Here is a 19,185-nt window from a genome sequence, read left to right as displayed (position 1 = left end):
TCCTTGTTTTAGCGTGTTTACAATCAGGGGGGGGACTGACTTCCTTTTTAGATCCCCCCCGCTCGTGCCGAATCCGAAAAAAAATTCCTTTTTTTTTCTCCTTTTATACCCGGTTACCCAATTACTCACGGGTTGTTGTTAAATGTCCGAATTTCCAATGGAAGAAGCCAGCGCTCTCCGATGAATGGCATGCGGCTGCGCTCGGCAGGGGAAGCGATAGACTCACAGCACCACGCCACTCCCCGGCACCCGATCCGTAGCCTTTAAAAAGGCTCCTTCACGAGTCGGGAGGGCGCTAACGGTACCAGCCGAGTCCCCATGTCCACGGGCTCCGTGCCCGTGGTTTTTAAGGGTCCCCGCGTCGCCGGCGCGGTAGGACCCAGCCCCTGTCGAGCAGACTCCCTCCGGAGCTCGGAGGGAGTCCGCCATTCGGCGATGGCGCCAACCCGGAAGTCCTACCTTTTTATGGTAATTTAGATAGAAATACAGTACACCTCAGCCTAACGTAGAAGACTATCACCAGGTGATCTCTGTGCCAGTTCACTCTCCAGTCTTGGTGTTGCTGTTGGGGGGGAAAAAGTAGTATAAACACCAGCAACTGGGAAACACTGGCCTGAGAGTGCTCCAATTGGAGAACAGCCTCTACCAAAGGTGTCATGGGGTTTGAAGACACTCAAACTCAGGACAAAAGGGAGAAACGTGCTAAGCGGAAGGCATGCTTGGCAAATCCTCACTGTGATCAACTCCTGCTTGGAAACCTAGGTCTCCACTGTGGAAGGACGTGTGGATCCAGAATTGGCCTCCACCGTCATTTACGGACACTCAGTTAAAACCATGTTCATGGAAGACAATCTTACTTGGATACAAGTGATCACCGAAGAAGAGGAGGAGAAGCTGTTGATGGGCAGCTTCAGGGCCTTAGGGCTTTGGGTCTTTAAACAAGATTTAGACCAGGCAGCCATTCCAACAATAGAGGATTGTCCTCTGTAAAGTCAAATATATGGCCGCTACCACATAGCAGGAGAGGGAAAAAATATGGACCAGGGTAGTGATACTGAAGGAGGAAGTGTTTAACATCCTCCCCAGGCAGTTTTCTGGATCTCAGGCTGCCTTATCCCCCTACGGGACCGCCTCTCCTGGTATGCCCCACGGAGGACATTAAGGTCCACAAATGACAACATTTTGGAGGTCCCAGGTCGCAAGGTGGTTAGATTGGTCTCAACTAGGGCCAGGGCCCCCGCTTGGTGGAACACTCTGTCACAAGAGACCAGGGCCCTGTGGGACTTGACATCTTTCCGCAGGGCCTGCAGGACAGAGCTGTTCCGCCTGGCCTTTGGTTTGGACTCAGTCTGACCCTTATGTTTCCCTCCCCTTATGGTTTTGATCTATGGGCTACTTTTAAAATGAGGCTGCATTTTAAATTGCATTTTAACCTGTACGTATTTTAAATTGTTCCCCCCCCCCCCTATTATGTTTTTACTGTAATTTTACTCGTGTTAACTGCCCTGAGCCCAGCTCTGGTCGGGGAGGGTGGGGTATAAATAAAAATTATTACTTTTATTATTATTATTATTATTATTACCCCTTCCCAAGCTGCTGTTAGCCTGGTATCAAGGGTTGGCATGTGGGTGAGCTGAATGCCCACCCACAACCAAAGCCTAGTGGCAAGAGCCTCCCTGGACTTGCTACAGTGAGGAGGCAGGGATGGAGCCATATAGAGGCTATCTTGCCCAAAGCTCCTCCAAAACTTGGAACTAACACTGCTAGCAAGGGATGTGTGTGTGGAGACACTGGTACCTAAAGACAGCCTAGTTTGGCACTTTTTGCCTTGTGCAGTTGGCATGAGGTATGCTGCTGTGATGGCAAAACATGCCCTCTGCAAACAACCCCCTCCCCACTTTGATTTCCCGTAAATCTGTGTTATTTTTGCAAGTTTACTAAGGCAGGGGTCAAGGCTCTGTCCCAGCCTTCCCACCATATCTAATCTTTCAAAGGTCCACCCGGGGAAAACCATTGGCCCTTCCCATTCTAGTTAGGCAAAAACGAAAGTTTGAGATGTTGACATCTTTTAAATGTACTTTGTGGTTTTATTCTGCATTTTTATGCCCTGAGATCTTCAGATGAAGATACAAAGAAATAAATGACGGATAGGCTCACAATTCAGCTGTGTTGATTGAGAAAGAAAGAAAGAAAGAAAGAAAGAAAGAAAGAAAGAAAGAAAGAAAGATGTCAAGAGCTTATTGCAACCAAAGTATATTCAGGGATATCCAATACCACTGTTTTACATTTTAATTAGAATTGGAAACAGGTCACGAACCAGCAAGGAGCTGTGGCACATGACAAATGGCCCTGTGCAAGGACTCCCCCAAAATTGACCCTGAAAGACCCGGCAGGGGAAATTGACTTGGAAGCAAAAGACTATCAAATCTTGGACCTGATAAAGGGGAGAGTCGCTCAGGAGTCGTTGCCAGTAAGCCTTTCCACAATGACTGCCTAAACACACACCATATATTTAAAGCACACAGGAACAGAAGTTTAAGTGTGCTGGGAATTGTAGCTCTGTGAGGGGCATAGTTTGCAGGATTATTTGGGGTGTGTCACGTGCACACAGCCACTATTTGGTGGCGTTGTGGGTTAAACCACAGAGCCTAGGACTTGCTGATTGGAAGGTCGGCGGTTCGAATCCCTGTGACGGGGTGAGCTCCCGTTGCTCGGTCCCTGCTCCTGCCAACCTAGCAGTTCGAAAGCACATCAAAGTGCAAGTAGATAAATAGGTATCGCTCCGGCGGGAAGGTAAACATTTCCGTGCGCTGCTCTGGTTCGCCAAAAGCAGCTTAGTCATGCTGGCCACATGACCCGGAAGCAAGATGAGCGCCGCAACCCCAGAGTTGGGGTTGCTGGACTTATTGGTTAGGGGTCACTTTTGTTGGTTTCTGTTTCTCACTGAGCAGCTGCGTGGAGTCACAGGACTCTGTTTACATTCCAGAGACCTTGCAGTCTCGCGGGAAAGGGAGACGGGATGTGACGTTAGTGGTTTCCTGATTCCTTTGTTCCTTTGTTTGGTTGCTCTCTGGATGTCTTTTCTGTTCTGCGTAGTTTAGAAATAAAACTCTTTACAATGTAGCCAAACCTCTCCTCTCTTCCCTGTGCTGGGAACCCTGCTGGATAGAATGTGCTTGAGGCCTTATCAAAGGCTCAGGTCATTAAACACGTCGGAGGCGATTTCAAAGGCTCAGCTGGGAGGAAGATGAGGCCTTATCGGCTTGGCCCAGCGGAGATTCCGACACCTTTACCTTTACCAAGCATAAGAAGCCAGACTTCCCCAGTGTGGTGTAGTGGTTAAGAGTGGTAGACTCATAATCTGGTGAACCGGGTTCGATTCCCTGTTCCTCCACATGCAGCCGCTGGGTGACCTTGGGCTAGTCAAACTTCTCTGAAGTGTCTCAGCCCCACTCATCTCACAGAGTGTTTGTTGTGGGGAAGGAAGGGAAAGGAGAATGTTAGCCGCTTTGAGACTCCTTTGGGTAGTGATAAAGCGGGATATCAAATCCCAACTCCTCCTCCTCCTTACTAAATAGACATTTCTGGGAATAGTTACATATTGAGGCACTTGGGACAGTTTGTCCACTTCTAAGGACTGCAGTTTAAGGAGACTGACAAACTGCAACATGTCCAGTAGAGGGGGAAAATGGAAGGAGCTAGGCATTGCTTTGGCCGGACAAGAGACAATTAACAGGCGATACGAGAGTCACCTTCAAATATCTGAAGGGCTGTTGCACAACGATGGAGCAAATTTGTTTTATGTTCCCTTGGGGTGAGGGCCCAAACTAATGGGTTGAAATGAAAAGAAAAAGGATTTCAACTAAACTTCCTGACAGTATGGGGTATTCAACAATGAGAAGCAGGCTGGTGGTGGACTTTCTTCCACTAGGTTTGTAAGCAGAGCCTGGAAGGCCACACCTAGCAGGGATGCTGTAGGACTTCCTGATTTGGCCATGGGGTTGGATAAGGTGCTAGCATGGCTCAGTTGGTAGAGCATGAGACTCTTAATCTCAGGGTTGTGGGTTTGAGCCCCATGTTGCATTGCAGGGGGTTGGACTAGATGACCCTGGGGGTCCCTTCGAACTCTACAATTCCATGATCACTGGTAGAATTCTCTCTCCTCACCAACCTGTGCTGGTGCCAGGCTATTTTGTGTCCTAGACCAGGCTTACACCCCACTAAAATAATAATAATAATAATGCTAACTGCAATTTTCCGAAACAGGCACCTTGTCAGGAAAAAAAGTAATGAAAATGGTAAAACATGAATTTATTTTAAATTGCAACAAGTACCGTATTTTGCGCCCCATAAGACGCTCCGGCCCATAACACGCACCTAGTTTTTTGGGGGGGAAATAAAGAAAAAAAATTTTATTTCCCCCCCAGGTGCGGGGCTGGAAGAACCAGGTCGGGGAACAATGGGAAGGCACGCTCTGCCTCCCCGCTGTCCCCCGAGCTTGTGGGGCTGGCGATGGGGAGAAGTGCACCAGTCCCGCGATGGCAGGCAGCTCTGTGCCGCCATCCCGAGCGGGACGGGACTTAGCGCCCCGCTCGGGATGGCGGCGTAGACCTGCCTGCGGTCCCGCGACAGCAGGCAGATCTCTGCCGCCATCCCGAGCGGGGCGGGACTTAGCGCACCGCTCGGGATGGCGGCGTAGACCTGCCTGCGGTCCCGCGACGGCAGGCAGATCTCTGCCGCCATCCCGAGCGGGGCGGGACTTAGCGCACCGCTCGGGATGGCGGCGTAGACCTGCCTGCGGTCCCGCGACGGCAGGCAGATCTCTGCCGCCATCCCGAGCGGGGCGGGACTTAGCGCACCGCTCGGGATGGCGGCGTAGACCTGCCTGCGGTCCCGCGACGGCAGGCAGATCTCTGCCGCCATCCCGAGCGGGGCGGGACTTAGCGCACCGCTCGGGATGGCGGCGTAGACCTGCCTGCGGTCCCGCGACGGCAGGCAGATCTCTGCCGCCATCCCGAGCGGGGCGGGACTTAGCGCACCGCTTGGGATGGCGGCGTAGACCTGCCTGCGGTCCCGCGACGGCAGGCAGATCTCTGCCGCCATCCCGAGCGGGGCGGGACTTAGCGCACCGCTCGGGATGGCGGCGTAGACCTGCCTGCCGTCGCGGGACCGCAGGCAGATCTCTGCCGCCATCCCGAGCGGGGCGGGACTTAGCGCACCGCTCGGGATGGCGGCGTAGACCTGCCTGCGGTCCCGCGACGGCAGGCAGATCTCTGCCGCCATCCCGAGCGGGGCGGGACTTAGCGCACCGCTCGGGATGGCGGCGTAGACCTGCCTGCGGTCCCGCGACGGCAGGCAGATCTGTGCCGCCATCCCGAGCGGGGCGGGACTTAGCGCACCGCTCGGGATGGCGGCGTAGACCTGCCTGCAGTCCCGCGACGGCAGGCAGCTCTGTGCCGCCATCCCGAGCGGGGCGGGACTTAGCGCCCCGCTCGGGATGGCGGCGCAGAGCTGCGCTGGTCCCAGGAGCGCAGGCAGCTCTGCAGGGCCACCGGGAGCGGGGCGGAGCTTCTCCCCCGGCTCCCGGTGGCCGGGCAGAGCTGCGCTGGTCCCAGGAGCGCAGGCAGCTCTGCCGGGCCACCGGGAGCGGGGCGGAGCTTCTCCCCCGGCTCCCGGTGGCCGGGCAGAGCTGCGCTGGTCCCAGGAGCGCAGGCAGCTCTGCAGGGCCACCGGGAGCGGGGCGGAGCTTCTCCCCCGGCTCCCGGTGGCCGGGCAGAGCTGCGCTGGTCCCAGGAGCGCAGGCAGCTCTGCAGGGCCACCGGGAGCGGGGCGGAGCTTCTCCCCCGGCTCCCGGTGGCCGGGCAGAGCTGCGCTGGTCCCAGGAGCGCAGGCAGCTCTGCAGGGCCACCGGGAGCGGGGCGGAGCTTCTCCCCCGGCTCCCGGTGGCCGGGCAGAGCTGCGCTGGTCCCAGGAGCGCAGGCAGCTGTGCACGGCCACCGGGAACGGGGCGGAGCTTCTCCCCCGGCTCCCGGTGGCCGGGCAGAGCTGCGCTGGTCCCAGGAGCGCAGGCAGCTCTGCAGGGCCACCGGGAGCGGGGCGGAGCTTCTCCCCCGGCTCCCGGTGGCCGGGCAGAGCTGCGCTGGTCCCAGGAGCGCAGGCAGCTCTGTACGGCCACCGGGAGCGGGGCGGAGCTTCTCCCCCGGCTCCCGGTGGCCGGGCAGAGCTGCGCTGGTCCCAGGAGCGCAGGCAGCTCTGCAGGGCCACCGGGAGCGGGGCGGAGCTTCTCCCCCGGCTCCCGGTGGCCGGGCAGAGCTGCGCTGGTCCCAGGAGCGCAGGCAGCTGTGCACGGCCACCGGGAGCGGGGCGGAGCTTCTCCCCCGGCTCCCGGTGGCCGGGCAGAGCTGCGCTGGTCCCAGGAGCGCAGGCAGCTCTGCAGGGCCACCGGGAGCGGGGCGGAGCTTCTCCCCAGGCTCCCGGTGGCCGGGCAGAGCTGCGCTGGTCCCGGGATTGCAGGCAGCTCTGCGCAACCCTCGGAGCCGGTCTCCCGAGGGTTGCGCAGAGCTTCCTGAAGCCTGGAGAGCGAGAGGGGTCGGTACGCACCGACCCCCCTCGCTCTCCAGGCTTCAGCGAAAGCCTGCATTCGCCCCATAAGACGCAGGCACATTTCCCCTTCATTTTTGGAGGGGAAAAAGTGCGTCTTATGGGGCGAAAAATACGGTAATGCAGCAACGTTCAATTATCTTTCTCGAGTGCAAAAGAAAATGTTCCAGCACACAGATCCATTCCAGAGAATCTTGCGTAATGTGCTGTTAAAATTCAAGTGTCTCCAAAGTTTCCATCATGGGCTTATCAAAAGATCTATTATTTGAGGGGACTTTCTACCCTTTCACCCCTAATTCCTTCAGGACAAGCACTGATGCAATACAAGCTATTACTATTTTTTAAAAAATGCTTTTTATTAGAGTTTCACTAGTTACACAGCAAGCTATTATTTTTTTAATGCTTTTTGGTAGATTTTCATTAGTTACGGTTATATATTCCAGTCCCTATTTTAACATATATATTGTGCGTGTGTGTAATCCAAACAATATCCATGTTTTTTCACCAGTGATTTCTCACCACCTCATTGCAGCTTCTTCTATCCTATTTTTCCTTTCCATTGTGTTGTTTACCTTCGTTATCTTTTTAACACACAATAAATAACTTGCTTGCTGACCCCTGATCTTAGCTAATTTACTGGGGGTCAAGTACCACCTGTGCAACATTTTCATGAAATTTTCTTTTATTGTGTAGCAGGCTGTAAATTTTGTCTCTTTTTGCCATAGTCGCAATGCAAGCTATTATTATCATTATCATTATTATTATTCAATACTACTACTACTACTAATAATAATAATAAGTTTGCGCTTTGAGAAACTGCTCAAACCCTAAAATAAAAGCAAAACATTGTCGGAAGTTCCTAAGCGATAGACTATAACGAAAGCCCGTCGGGGCGAGGAGCGGCATCCGGGGCCGCTTATAGGAGGCGGCAACGTGGCTCAAGCGCCGCTCCCGGGAAGCCGCGAAGCCTCCTGTTTCCAGAGGAGGGCGGGGATTGGTTGCCAAGGTGACTGGGGGGGGGCGCGCGACCGGAACCTCGCTCCTCCCGCCAGCCTCCTTTCGCGGCGTCGCGCGTTTATGACGCCACGGGCCTTAAAGGGGAAGAGGGCGAGGATTCCCCCCTCCCTTCTCTTAAAGCGCCCGCACAGGGGATTAGCAACTTGTCCCACCGTGCAGCCAAGTAGTTTCTTTCGCTTCTCCCCCTCCACCAACACGTCGCCCCTCATTGTTTTTTTTTATTCCCCCCCCCTTCCCTATGTGGAGGACGAATATTCCTCCCCTTTCCCCGGCCGCCTGGCCCTTTAAGGAGGCCCCTTTAATTCCTTTCTCTGGCTCTTGCCTCCTTGTTTGGCCATTCGGGGCCCACCCCTTCTCCTCCAAGAGAGGGGGAGCAAGGCTGCAAGGTGAGGAGGGGGAAGGGGAAGGAGGGGGGGCTGGGAAACTCAGAGGTGGGAGGGGGGCCAAGGGTGCCTCTTTGCCGCTTGCTCGCGAGGAAGAAAGGAGCGTGCAAAAGGGGGCAGAGGAGGGTAAGCCAAAGAGGAGGAGGAGGAGGGTGGGGATGGTATTGTCTGCTCCCGGCTGTGAATGGGAAGTGGGGAAGACTTGCAAAAAAAGGGGGGGGGGAGGGGGCGGGTGGTGGGGAAAAAAGAGAAAAAGAAAGAGCTCCTTTGCACTTGCTTGCTAGCAAAGGGGGTGTGTGAAAAGGGCGGGCGGTGGGCGTTTCGAAAACCTTGCAGAAAGACGCTTTTGTCTCTCTCTTTTTGGGGAAATTTTAAATAGGAGAAAACGCACGCGCTGCTTGTACAGTGGTACCTCGGGTAACAGACGCTTCAGGTTGCAGACGCTTCAGGTTGCAGACTCCGCTAACCCAGAAATAGTGCTTCAGGTTAAGAACAGATATCGTGCAGCGGCAGCGCGGCGGCAGCAGGAGCCCCCATGAGCTAAAGTGGAGCTTCAGGTTAAGAACAGTTTCAGGTTAAGTACGGACCTCCGGAACGAATTAAGTACTTAACCCGAGGTACCGCTGTATTATCGCGCGATGCCGCACGCGGGAGCGTGGGAAGCTTTATTCCTTGCCAAAAACCAAAAAAAAAAAAAAACAAAACCACCGGGGTGCAAAGGAAGGAGCAGCGTTGGTGCGCCTCAGTCGCCTTAGCTCGCATCACCACGCTGGATGGGTGTGAACGGGAGAGCTGGGGAGGGGGGAGAGGTAGGTTGGCAGGCCGTTTCACATGTTGCGTGTAGGAGATTTTCCAGCGTTTGCTTGCAGGTGCCTCGGAGACCCATTAGCTTTGGAGAAACGCAACCACCCACCCACATAATGATCCGCAGAGAGTTTAATCACTTTCTCTCTAAACCCCCCAATCGCTCACGTGCTTTCTCTGTGCAGAACTTGAATGCAGCAAACAGCATTCTTTAAAAAAAAATAAAAATTGTGGAGTTAATTGCATCTCTCTGCTTGCACGTGCATCTATTTCACAATGCGTTCATGTGCTGGAAAGCCCGGTTCAGCTGCTGGTTCCCAGCAAATGAACTCTCTTTGAACACACGGTTCAGACATCTTACGAGCTGAAAGATGAGATGGAAGTGGAAGCGTAAGTTTTCGAAATCACAGTGGTGACAGACCTACATCTCTCTTTTTCAGTGTAACGCGTGAACTAAGATTTGGAAAGGGGGGCCGGATAAATGGGTGTAACTGTACTGGTGCACTGATCTCAAAAGAGGAAGTTAAAGAAAATGATGAACATCTTCATATACAGAACTGCCTTTTTTGTCAGCTTCAGGTGATTTGCCAGCTGAGACGTTATCTGGAGAAAACAGATCTGGCTTCATTTGCTTTCACCCTGGTTACATCCAGATTAGACTACTTCATGTGCTCTGCGTGGGGCTTCTATTAAAGGCGGCTTGAAAATTCAAGCATCACCCGGCTGCTTGGCGGGCCAGTCGATTGGAGCATATAGCACAAATTCTGTACTGGTCTTTCCATGTCCAGTTGAAAGTGCTGGTGGTTCCATTTAAAGCTCTAAATGATTTGGGATCCAGGTTATCTGAAGAGCTGCCTGCATCTTGGTCCTTTGTACAGTGGTGCCTCGCAAGACGAAATTAATCCGTTCCGCGAGTCTCTTCGTCTTGCGGTTTTTTCGTCTTGCGAAGCACGGCTATTAGCGGCTTAGCGGCTATTAACAGCTTAGCGGCTTTAAGAAAAAGGAAACAAACTCGCAAGATGTTTCGTCTTGCGAAGCAAGCCCATAGGGAAATTTGTCTTGCGGAACGACTCAAAAAACAGAAAACTCTTTCGTCTTGCGCGCTTTTCGTCTTGCGAGGCACCACTGTACTGGCTTTTCCAGGTTGTAGAATTGTCCAACTTCCCAACCACCTGCTGCTCACGGCAAGCCGTAAAACAGGGTGTCCTGCAGCACTGGCAGGAGCTGAGCTAGCCCAGGGTCTTCTGCATCCCAAACCCATTGCTGTCATTTGGCTGATGTTGCCTGGAGCAGGCTTTTGCCCAAACCTTGCACCCTGATTTGGATTTGGATTTGATATCCCGCTTTATCACTACCCGAAGGAGTCTCAAAGCAGCTAACATTCTCCTTTCCCTTCCTCCCCCACAACAAACACTCTGTGAGGTGAGTGGGGCTGAGAGACTTTACAGAAGTGTGACTGGCCCAAGGTCACCCAGCAGCTGCATGTGGAGGAGCGGAGACGCGAACCCAGTTCCCCAGATTACAAATCTACCGCTCTTAACCACTACACCACACTGGCTCTCTTGATTGGTATAGGTACCTCACAATTTATCTTACGTATGTTCTATCCGAAGGTTACCCTGTTGCCTATCCCTGTTAATGTGATATCAGTTGCTGGAATTTGCAGGAGGGGAGACTGGCTGTTATGCTCAGGTCTTGCTTGCTGGTTTCCCATGGGACCGCCTCTCCCGATATGCCCCACAGAGGACCTTAAGGTCCATATATAGCAACACCCTAGAGGTCCCGGGCCCTAAGGAAGTCAGATTAGCCTCAACCAGAGCAGGGCCTTCTCAGCACTGGCTCCGGCCTGGTGGAATGCTCTGCCTCATGAGACCAGGATCTGATTTCTTTCTGCAGGGCCTGTAAGACAGAGTTGTTCCTCCTGGCCTTTGGCTTGGAATCACTTTGATTCCCTCCCCCCCTTTCTTTTTCCCTTTCTCCTCCTGTGATGAGGCTGCATTTTAATGTTTTAATGTTGTACAGTGGTACCTCAGGTTACATACGCTTCAGGTTACAGACCCCGCTAACCCAGAAATAGTACTTTGGGTTAAGAACTTTGCTTCAGGATGAGAACAGAAATCGTGCTCCGGCGGCGCAGCGACAGCAGGAGGCCCCATTAGCGAAAGTGGTGCTTCAGGTTAAGAACAGTTTCAGGTTAAGAACGGACCTCCGGAATGAATTAAGTACTTAACCTGAGGTACCACTGTATTTTGATCTTGTTTTTTAAGTTGTATTTCAATCAACTTGTTTTTATTATTGGTTGTTAGCTGCCCTGAGCCCGGTCTTGGCTGGGGAGGGCAGGGTATAAATAAAATTTATTCTTTATTATTATTATCTGTTCAGCCACTGTGAGAACAGGAGGTGGACTATAAGGGCCAAGGGCCTGATCCAGCGGGCTCTTCTAATGATCCTAATTGCCTCTCAGTCCAAAGGCTGTTGATCCTTCAATATTGCATCACCACATTTTCCTCTCTTTCTTTTCAGTGTCTCGGCCTGCTGCCCTCCTGGGCCTGCCTCTTCCGCCTCTTCCTTCCCTCTCCACGCACAGCCTGACCCTCTTCTCCTTCCCGTGAGGACTGATGGCATCTGGCGTCGAGCTTCTTCGCTTCCAGCTCCCCGGCCACGAGGCGGCCACCCTTCGCAACATGAACCAGCTCCGCTCGGAGGAGCGCTTCTGCGATGTCACCATCGTGGCCGACAGCCTCAAGTTCCGGGGCCACAAGGTCATCCTGGCTGCCTGCTCCCCTTTCCTGAGGGACCAGTTCCTCCTCAACCCTTCCTCTGAGCTCCAGGTCTCCCTTATGCACAGCGCCAAGATCGTGGCCGACCTGCTCCTCTCTTGCTACACCGGCGCCCTGGAGTTTGCCGTCAGAGACATCGTCAACTACCTGACCGCCGCCAGCTACCTGCAGATGGAGCACGTGGTGGAGAAGTGCCGGAATGCCCTGTCCCAGTTCATCGAGCCCAAAATCAGCCTCAAGGAAGACTCGGCGAAGTTCGGAGGCCACCGGAGGTCCAAGTCCCCTAGCGTAGTTGGCTGCTCCACCTCGTCCCGCAAAGAACATTCACGCAAGAGGTTTGCTGAAGAATCCGCTTTCATCTGATCCTTCCCCCCCCCAATAAGTCCGCAAAAAAAATCGGTCCACTTGAGCTCACATTACCCGCCTTAATTAAGTTCCTTCCTGAAAGAAGAAATAAAATAAAAAGAAAACCAACTTTTGGGGAAGGTTCCCTGCCTGGTCGCCTGGAGGTGATTTCTTGCCCACCACAGGTGACCAAGGCAAGCGGTTTAATGATAATATTTGTTTAAATGTGCAGTAAGGAATGCTTTGGGTAAGTAAGGCAAAAGCACCATTTTCTGGTAGCCAGTGAAAGAAGCACACCATCTGCTTTAATTTTCAATTAATTTGAGCTAATTAACCTGTTTTGACTAAACAAACACCTGTTCACCTGCTCAGGATCGCCAGTAGCAAGCGGGCAAGTTTTCCAGTGCGCTAATTCCAACCTATAGATATGGGAGATGGTCGGTAGCTCAGCAGTGGAGCCCGGTTTTTCTGCGTGGGAGGTTTTGCATTCAGCGACCTGACTTCTTGACCTAGAAGCAGTGCTGGGAAATGTCCTCTGCCCAAGACCTTGGAGAAATGCAGCCAAATAGTGGAAGGCGAAGGCAGGGGTAGGGAGGTTCTCCCAGGGTGTGAGGCTGGAGGAAGGGGGGAAGCTCCCAGGTAAGAGTTGGGAGGGTTCACTTTTCTGTGTGTGGAATAAGGATTAAGATATAGTTGCAACAGAGGGCCTGGTGTTTGTTTTTTATTCTTTTCATTCTTTAATCTCTTGTTTATTCTTGCTTCTTTCCTGTTACGTTGAAAATTCACGATAAAAATTGATTTTAAAAAGAGAAATGCAGCCAATCAGAACCACTGGCCTCAAATCCCTCTGACTCTACCATGCCTGACAAACTGTGCCTGATGAGAGTTAATAGTCCCAGCAACATCTGAAGGCCTAGATCAGCCAACCGTCCAATGCATGTACAGTCGTACCTTGGTTTTTGAACAGCTTAGTTCTTGAACGTTTTGGCTCCCGAATGCCGCAAACCCGGAAGGGAGTGTTCCGGTTTGCGAACTATTTTTGGAAGCTGAACGTCCGACGGGGCTTCCACAGCTTCTGATTGGCTGCAGGAGCTACCTGCAGCCAATCAGAAGCCGCGCTTTGGTTTCCGAACCTTTTGGAAGTCGAACGGAATTCCGGAACAGATTCCATTCGGTTTCTGAGGTACGACTGTATAAGGGATTCCTCGTGATGATTCTCTGCCACCATTGCACTAATTTGTGTCTTTGTGGCTGGCAGGTCCATGCCGCGGCCCATCAAGCTGGAGTTCCCGATGGAGGAAGACCTGGAGATGAAGGCGGAGGATGAGGACGAGGAGCAGGACGACGACTACGGGGACGATGACGCCGTCTCCGACATCTGCATCGTGAAAGTGGAGTCCGCCCTGGAGGTGGCGCAGCGGCAGAAGAAGCAGCAGGCGGGAACCACGTGGAGCAAAGATATGTCCCCGCAGCAGAGCTGGAGCAAAGAACCTTCTCCCCAGCAAGCTTGGGGCAAAGAGTCTTCTCCGCCACCCGGCTGGAGCGAGGACGCATCCGGAGACCAGGAAGAACCTCAGGTCAACTCAACGGTGGCGGAGGCCATGGGCTCCCCTCCAGAGTCGACACCGGAGAAGTCCCAGCAGGGGGTGGTGAAGGCTTCCTACAGCCTCTCGGAGGACGCTGAGGGTGAAGGCCTTCTCATCATCCCCGGCGGAGGCTACTTGGAGGAGACCAGCGAGGCGGCGGCCGTTGCAGCAGAATGCCAGAGCAGCGGCGGAGGGATGGGGCTGGTGTTGGCCGGACTGAGCGGGCGGCCTTTCTCCACCTTCCCTTCGGCAGGGAGAGGCGGCGGTTCGGGGACGCCGGGAGGAGGCGGCGGCGGCTCGCGGATAATCCGCTGCACCAAGTGCGAGGAGGTGTTCCAGGGGGTGGAGAAGCTGGTCTTCCACATGCGGGCGCACCACTTCATCTTCATGTGCCCCCGCTGCGGCAAGCAGTTCAACCACAGCAGCAACCTCAACCGGCACATGAACGTCCACCGGGGCGTCAAGTCGCACTCGTGCACCATCTGCGGCAAGTGCTTCACCCAGAAGTCCACGCTGCACGACCACATGAACCTCCACAGCGGCGAGAGGCCGTACCGCTGCTCCTACTGCGACGTCCGCTTCGCCCACAAGCCCGCCATACGGCGCCACCTCAAGGAGCAGCACGGGAAGACCACGGCCGAGAACGTCATGGAGGCCAACGTGACCGAGATCAACGTCCTCATTCGCTGAGGGAGGAGGAGGAAGAGGAGGAAGAGGCGGAGTCGCGGCGGCAGGAAGTGGAAAGGGAGGGGACTCCTGAGCTCCAAGGGAGGGAAGCGGGGGTGTAGCGGTTAGAATGTGGGGCTGCGAGCCAGGAACCCCTTGAGGGTTGTTTTTTGGGGGTAGGGACTAGGTTTAGTGTCTTAGTTTGCTAGAGGGATGGAATTCCTGGATTATTTGGAAGGGAATGAGGGTGGGCAGGGATAGAGGATTAGAGAAGCGTAAATCACGTGGGAAGCGTTGCTCCTGGGTTGCCTGGGAGGTGTGGGGAGGGGGTCTAGTTAGTGAGGGGAGGGAGCTGTGAGGATACCGGATTGTTTGGATCTGTTCTCTTCTTCCGCAGTGCCCCATCCCTCTGTCCTTTGTGCCCAGTTACCAGAAACCACTACCTCTTTTATAGCCCGGACCTATCTCAGCAGCCAAAGAACTACTTTAAAAGGCCATTGAAGAAACAACACGGTGTCTGTAGGGAGGGTGAATTGCATCAAGAGACAGCAAGCACTGCCCTAAGCCTGTCCCCCTTTGTCCTTCAGTATCGACGCAGAGCTGGGTGGGTGCAAAATCACCCAGGAGCCTGCAAAGGGGAGCCAGATGTGACCCTAAGCCTCCCCGTGACTGTAGCTGTGACAGGGAAGTTGGCAGTGATCTTATTCTCCCATGTCAATTCGCCGCGAGAGCCAGACCCCTACACACGCACACAGAAGTCTCTACTGTGTAGTTTGACTTCAGAAACCGGTTAGTCTTGGGGCACATTTTGATCCAAATACTGAGAAGCCAGTACACTGGTACCTCGGGTTACATACGCTTCAGGTTACATACGCTTCAGGTTACAGACTCCGCTAACCCAGAAATAGTACCTGGGGTTAAGAACTTTGCTTCAGGGTGAGAACAGAAATCGTGCTCCGGCGGCGCAGCGGCAGCAGGAGGCCCCATTAGCCAAAGTGGTGCTTCAGGTTAAGAACAGTTTCAGGTTAAGAACGGACCTCTGGAACGAATTAAGTACTTAACCCGAGGTACCACTGTAATTCTGTGAGGAACTGCCAGAGCGGGGCGGGACAGCAAGGCTTGAGCATATTCTGCACCGTGTAAGTATGGAATCTCAACCTTCAATACTTTAAATAAACAAGGAAGTTACTAGTCTTTATGGCTGTGAACATATGTTTGGAATCTGATAGCAGCAGTGGCAGGAAGCTGGAAGAGCACCAGGTCGCAGGGCTTCCTCTGATCAGAGAGTGGACTTCCGGGGCAGACCTCCTCGCTCCTTTCGATTAGCAGCAGCAAAAAAATGAATGACACAAAAATAAACCAGTGAAGCCCTTTACTTTGTATAAGTCTGCTCAGGTCACAAGGCCTTGCTTTCCTTGGTGCAAAATGTGGATTGACCGCTACTTCTTTTTTCAAATCACAGAGAATAAACAACACCGCCAAGAAGGAAACCTTTAGAAACCCAATGTGAGATACAGTCGTGCCTTAGTTTCCAAACAGCCTAGTTCTCGAATGTTTTGGCTCCCGAACAATCGAAACCCAGAAGTGACTGTTCAAAGTTTGCAAACTATTTTTGGAAGCCGAATGTCCAGTGGGGCTTCCGATTGGCTGCAGGAGCTTCCTGCAGCCAATCAGAAGCTGCGATTTGGAAGTCGAACGGACTTCCGGAACGGATTCCATTCGACTTCCAAGTTACGACTGTATTGGCTAATGCAGGGATGGGAAACCTGGAACTTGTGGGATCTCCTCGTTTAAAAAAGGAGGTAAGATCCCAAAGCCCACTGACCAGAGCCAGATGCAAAATAGTGGATTGGAGCAAGAAGCCAGTTAGGAGCCTCCAAAGATTCCTCCTGGATCAGACCAGTGACCCATCTGCCTCCACATCCTCCTCTCACAGTGGCCAACTACATGCTGTCCACCATGAGCCATAATTTGGGATGCAATGACCTGTGTATACAAGTGCGTTGCCAGAATCCCTCCTTACTCCTGCTAAGAGCCCTTTATAAAAATGCAGTGGGAGGAACAGAGCTGTTGTGTCTCAAAATTTAGGGCAGGGGTAGGCAAACTAAGGCCCAAGGGACGGATCCAGCCCAATCGCCTTCTCATTCCGGCCCACGGAAGGTCCGGGAATCAGTGTGATTTTACATGAGTAGAATGTGTCCTTTTATTTAAAATGCATCTCTGGGTTATTTGTGGGGCATAGGAATTCGTTCATTCCCCCCCCCTAAAATATAGTCTGGCCCCTCACAAGGTCTGAGGGGCAGTGGACCGGCTCCCTGCTGAAAAAGTTTGCTGACCCCTGAATTTTAGGGCATTGTAGGTGGTTCCCCTGCACAGGGCACCAAGCGGGGGGGGGGGGAGCAAAATTGTGAAGATCCATAACTGAGAAGATGCATTTTGGGGGTGCCAAATTGTATGAAAGGTGACCAAAGTCTGCCCCTGCCGGGCTAGTAAAACATTTTTCAGGCTGGTAGCTTTTGTGGAGGCGAGTCATGCTGAATACTAAGAAAGAGCAAGTGCCAAATAAATGCAAAGATACTGTTATTTGGTCCAGAAAAGGACAAGCAAGGCACATTTATAGGTGTCCTTCCAAGGCCAGGCCAATACATTTTGCTGCCTGGGACAAAGCAGCATAGGGCGCTACCCCTCACCCCCAAATAAAGGTACATAATACCCAAGGCCACCAGCCAAGTTATTTTGGCATTTTGAGGCTGAAAATCCCCCATGCATCTCTTCCTTCTCCTTGGCAGTAAAAAAACCACAAGGGTAATGAAGCCAGTTGATAACAACCTGTTAGCTTTTCGTGACACCCGAAGTTTGCTGCCTCACTGTCTAACGGTAGGGCTGGCCCTGAATACATAGGAAGTTGCCTTATGCCAAGTGAGACTGCTGGTTCACCGATTTCAATACAGTGGTACCTCAGGTTACATACGCTTCAGGTTGCAGACCCCGCTAACCCAGAAATATTACCTCAGGTTAAGAACTTTGCTTCAGGATGAGAACAGAAATCGCGCAGCAGCGGCGTGGCGGCAGCGGGAGGCCCCATAAGCTAAAGTGGTGCTTCAGGTTAAGAACGGACCTCCGGAACGAATTAAGTACTTAACCCGAGGTACCACTGTACTATCAACATTGATTGTTGTTTGTTTGCCAGGAAAGTTGACAGAGGATGTTCTTTTCCCTATCTGGAGATGCCTGAGATTGAACCGCCAAGCAGATATTCTGCTACTCAGATGTGGCCATTCTTAGTTTCCACTTCTAGGGAGCATTATTCGACCCTGCATGTGCTTTGTGCTAAATTATATACACACACACGTGTGTATATATATAATATCAAAATTCTGAGCTGTGGAAAGCTGGATCTTACAACTTGTATGGGATGTGCATGGGTATCACTGCTTATATTTGATCATTCATTCTGCTAATGAATAACTTGGGGTGGGGATTGTTGGGTCTGGAGCCCTGTACCGAATCCTTAAGCGCTTCCCACAAGGAATCCTGCCAAACTGCTGCTCTGGTTTCTGAGATATCGGCAACACTGTTCACTTTCAAGCATGTCACAGCTTTGAGGACTAGAAACTTTCCTTTTTCAAAACCTGTAGCAGGAACTGAAATTCTCAGGACACTGAATTCTGTACATGGTACCAAAATGCCAAGTTGCGCACGCGGGATACTCAGCGGTTCTTGAATCTGTCCCAGAGGCAATGGGGGGTGGTGAATTATCTCCTTGAGGTGGTAATGGCTCTGATCTCCAAGACCCTTAACTAGTGTCTTTTTTCTCATTAAAACTTTTTTTTTCCTAAAAATAAATCAATAAAAGAAACTATAATTTTGTTGTTGTTGTTACCTGTTTCAGCGGAGGGCAGGAAGCCCTAATTGTAAAAAAGAAGACGAAAAGCACAAATTACTAAATTCAGGGTGCATTAGGGTATATGTATAGAGGGACGTGGGTGGCAGTGTGGGTTAAACCACAGAGCCTAGGACTTGCTGATCAGAAGGTTGGTGGTTCGAATCCCCGCGACGGGGTGAGCTCCCGTTGCTCGGTCCCTGCTCCTGCCAACCTAGCAGTTCAAAAGCACGACAAAATGCAAGTAGATAAATAGGTACTGCTCTGGCGGGAAGGTAAACGGCGTTTCCGTGCACTGCTCTGGTTCGCCAGAAGCGGCTTAGTAATGCTGGCCACATGATCCGGAAGCTGTACGCCAGCTCCCTCGGCCAGTAAAGCGAGATGAGCGCCACAACCCCAGAGATGTCTGCTACTGGACCTAATGGTCAGGGCTCCCTTTACCTTTACCTTTGCCTAGGGTGTATGTATGCATCAGGGAGGAGGGACTTGGGAAAGATGAGAAGAAAAGCGGGGTTGGATTCCCTTTCAACTCTACATTTCTATGAGGTACAGTCATACCTTGGAAGTCGAATGGAATCTGTTCCGGAAGTCTGTTCGACTTCCAAAACGTTCGGAAACCAAGGTGCGGCTTCCGATTGGCTGCAGGAAGCTCCTGCAGCCAATTGGAAGCTGCGGAAGCCGTGTCGGATGTTCGGGTTCCAAAGAACATTTGCAAACCAGAACACGTCTGGGTTTGTGGCGTTCAGGAGCCAAAACATTTGACCCGCAAGGCTTTTGGAATCCAGGGTACGGCTGTATAAGAAGGTCCATTTATCCCTGCCAAGTTCCTGTAGAAAGCTTATAAGCAGGGCTTTCTCTTTTAACAGCCGGTAAAGAGGTAGCAGTGAGGCAACTCTCTAAAATCCCACCTAGGCCCAGAAGACAATGATAACTACCTCCTGGGTGCAAATATCCCCTCTGCAGGCAGGTTTCCTGAGAAGGTGGTGGCTGTTTCACTTCAGACAGTCTTTGAGGAAATGGATAATCTCGGTCCATTTCACTTTGGCTTCTACCGTAGGTTGGAATTGAAATAAACTCGGCCACTCTGACAGATGATTTGCATTGCAAAAGGGACCAGTGCT

At 52.5% G+C, this 19,185-nt stretch overlaps 1 protein-coding gene and 1 long non-coding RNA gene across 5 annotated transcripts in view; both read left to right on the top strand.

The window, feature by feature from the left end:
* LOC308581302 overlaps positions 1-18,050 on the top strand; it is a 72,626-nt gene extending 54,576 nt beyond the window's left edge. For both annotated transcript variants that reach the window (XR_014004948.1, XR_014004949.1), the window contains exon 2: positions 17,287-18,050. This is a non-coding gene — a long non-coding RNA (uncharacterized lncRNA). The remainder of the gene's footprint in view (positions 1-17,286) is intronic.
* ZBTB12 (zinc finger and BTB domain containing 12) lies at positions 7,677-18,050 on the top strand. 3 transcript variants are annotated; one of them, XR_014004846.1, is made up of 4 exons: positions 7,677-8,003; positions 11,328-11,919; positions 13,188-15,248; positions 17,330-18,050. XR_014004846.1 is itself a non-coding variant. In XM_081182918.1 (3 exons), the coding sequence occupies exons 2-3, from the start codon at positions 11,423-11,425 to the stop codon at positions 14,203-14,205; spliced, it is 1,515 nt and encodes a 504-aa protein (XP_081039044.1). In that variant the 5' UTR covers positions 7,677-8,003; positions 11,328-11,422; the 3' UTR covers positions 14,206-16,557. The 3 variants fall into 3 exon arrangements, 2 of the variants coding, with proteins under 2 accessions (XP_081039044.1, XP_081039045.1); XM_081182918.1 differs by lacking the exon at positions 17,330-18,050 and having other exon boundaries at positions 13,188-16,557; XM_081182919.1 differs by lacking the exons at positions 7,677-8,003; positions 17,330-18,050 and adding an exon at positions 8,051-8,126 and having other exon boundaries at positions 13,188-16,557.
* Positions 18,051-19,185: the final 1,135 nt, after the last annotated feature.

Source organism: Podarcis bocagei (genome assembly GCF_964188305.1).
Source record: "Podarcis bocagei genome assembly, chromosome: 2".
NCBI classification, from domain to species: Eukaryota; Metazoa; Chordata; class Lepidosauria; order Squamata; family Lacertidae; genus Podarcis; species Podarcis bocagei.
Note: the sequence above shows the minus strand (reverse complement) of the source record. Positions and strands in the feature narration are given on the sequence as shown.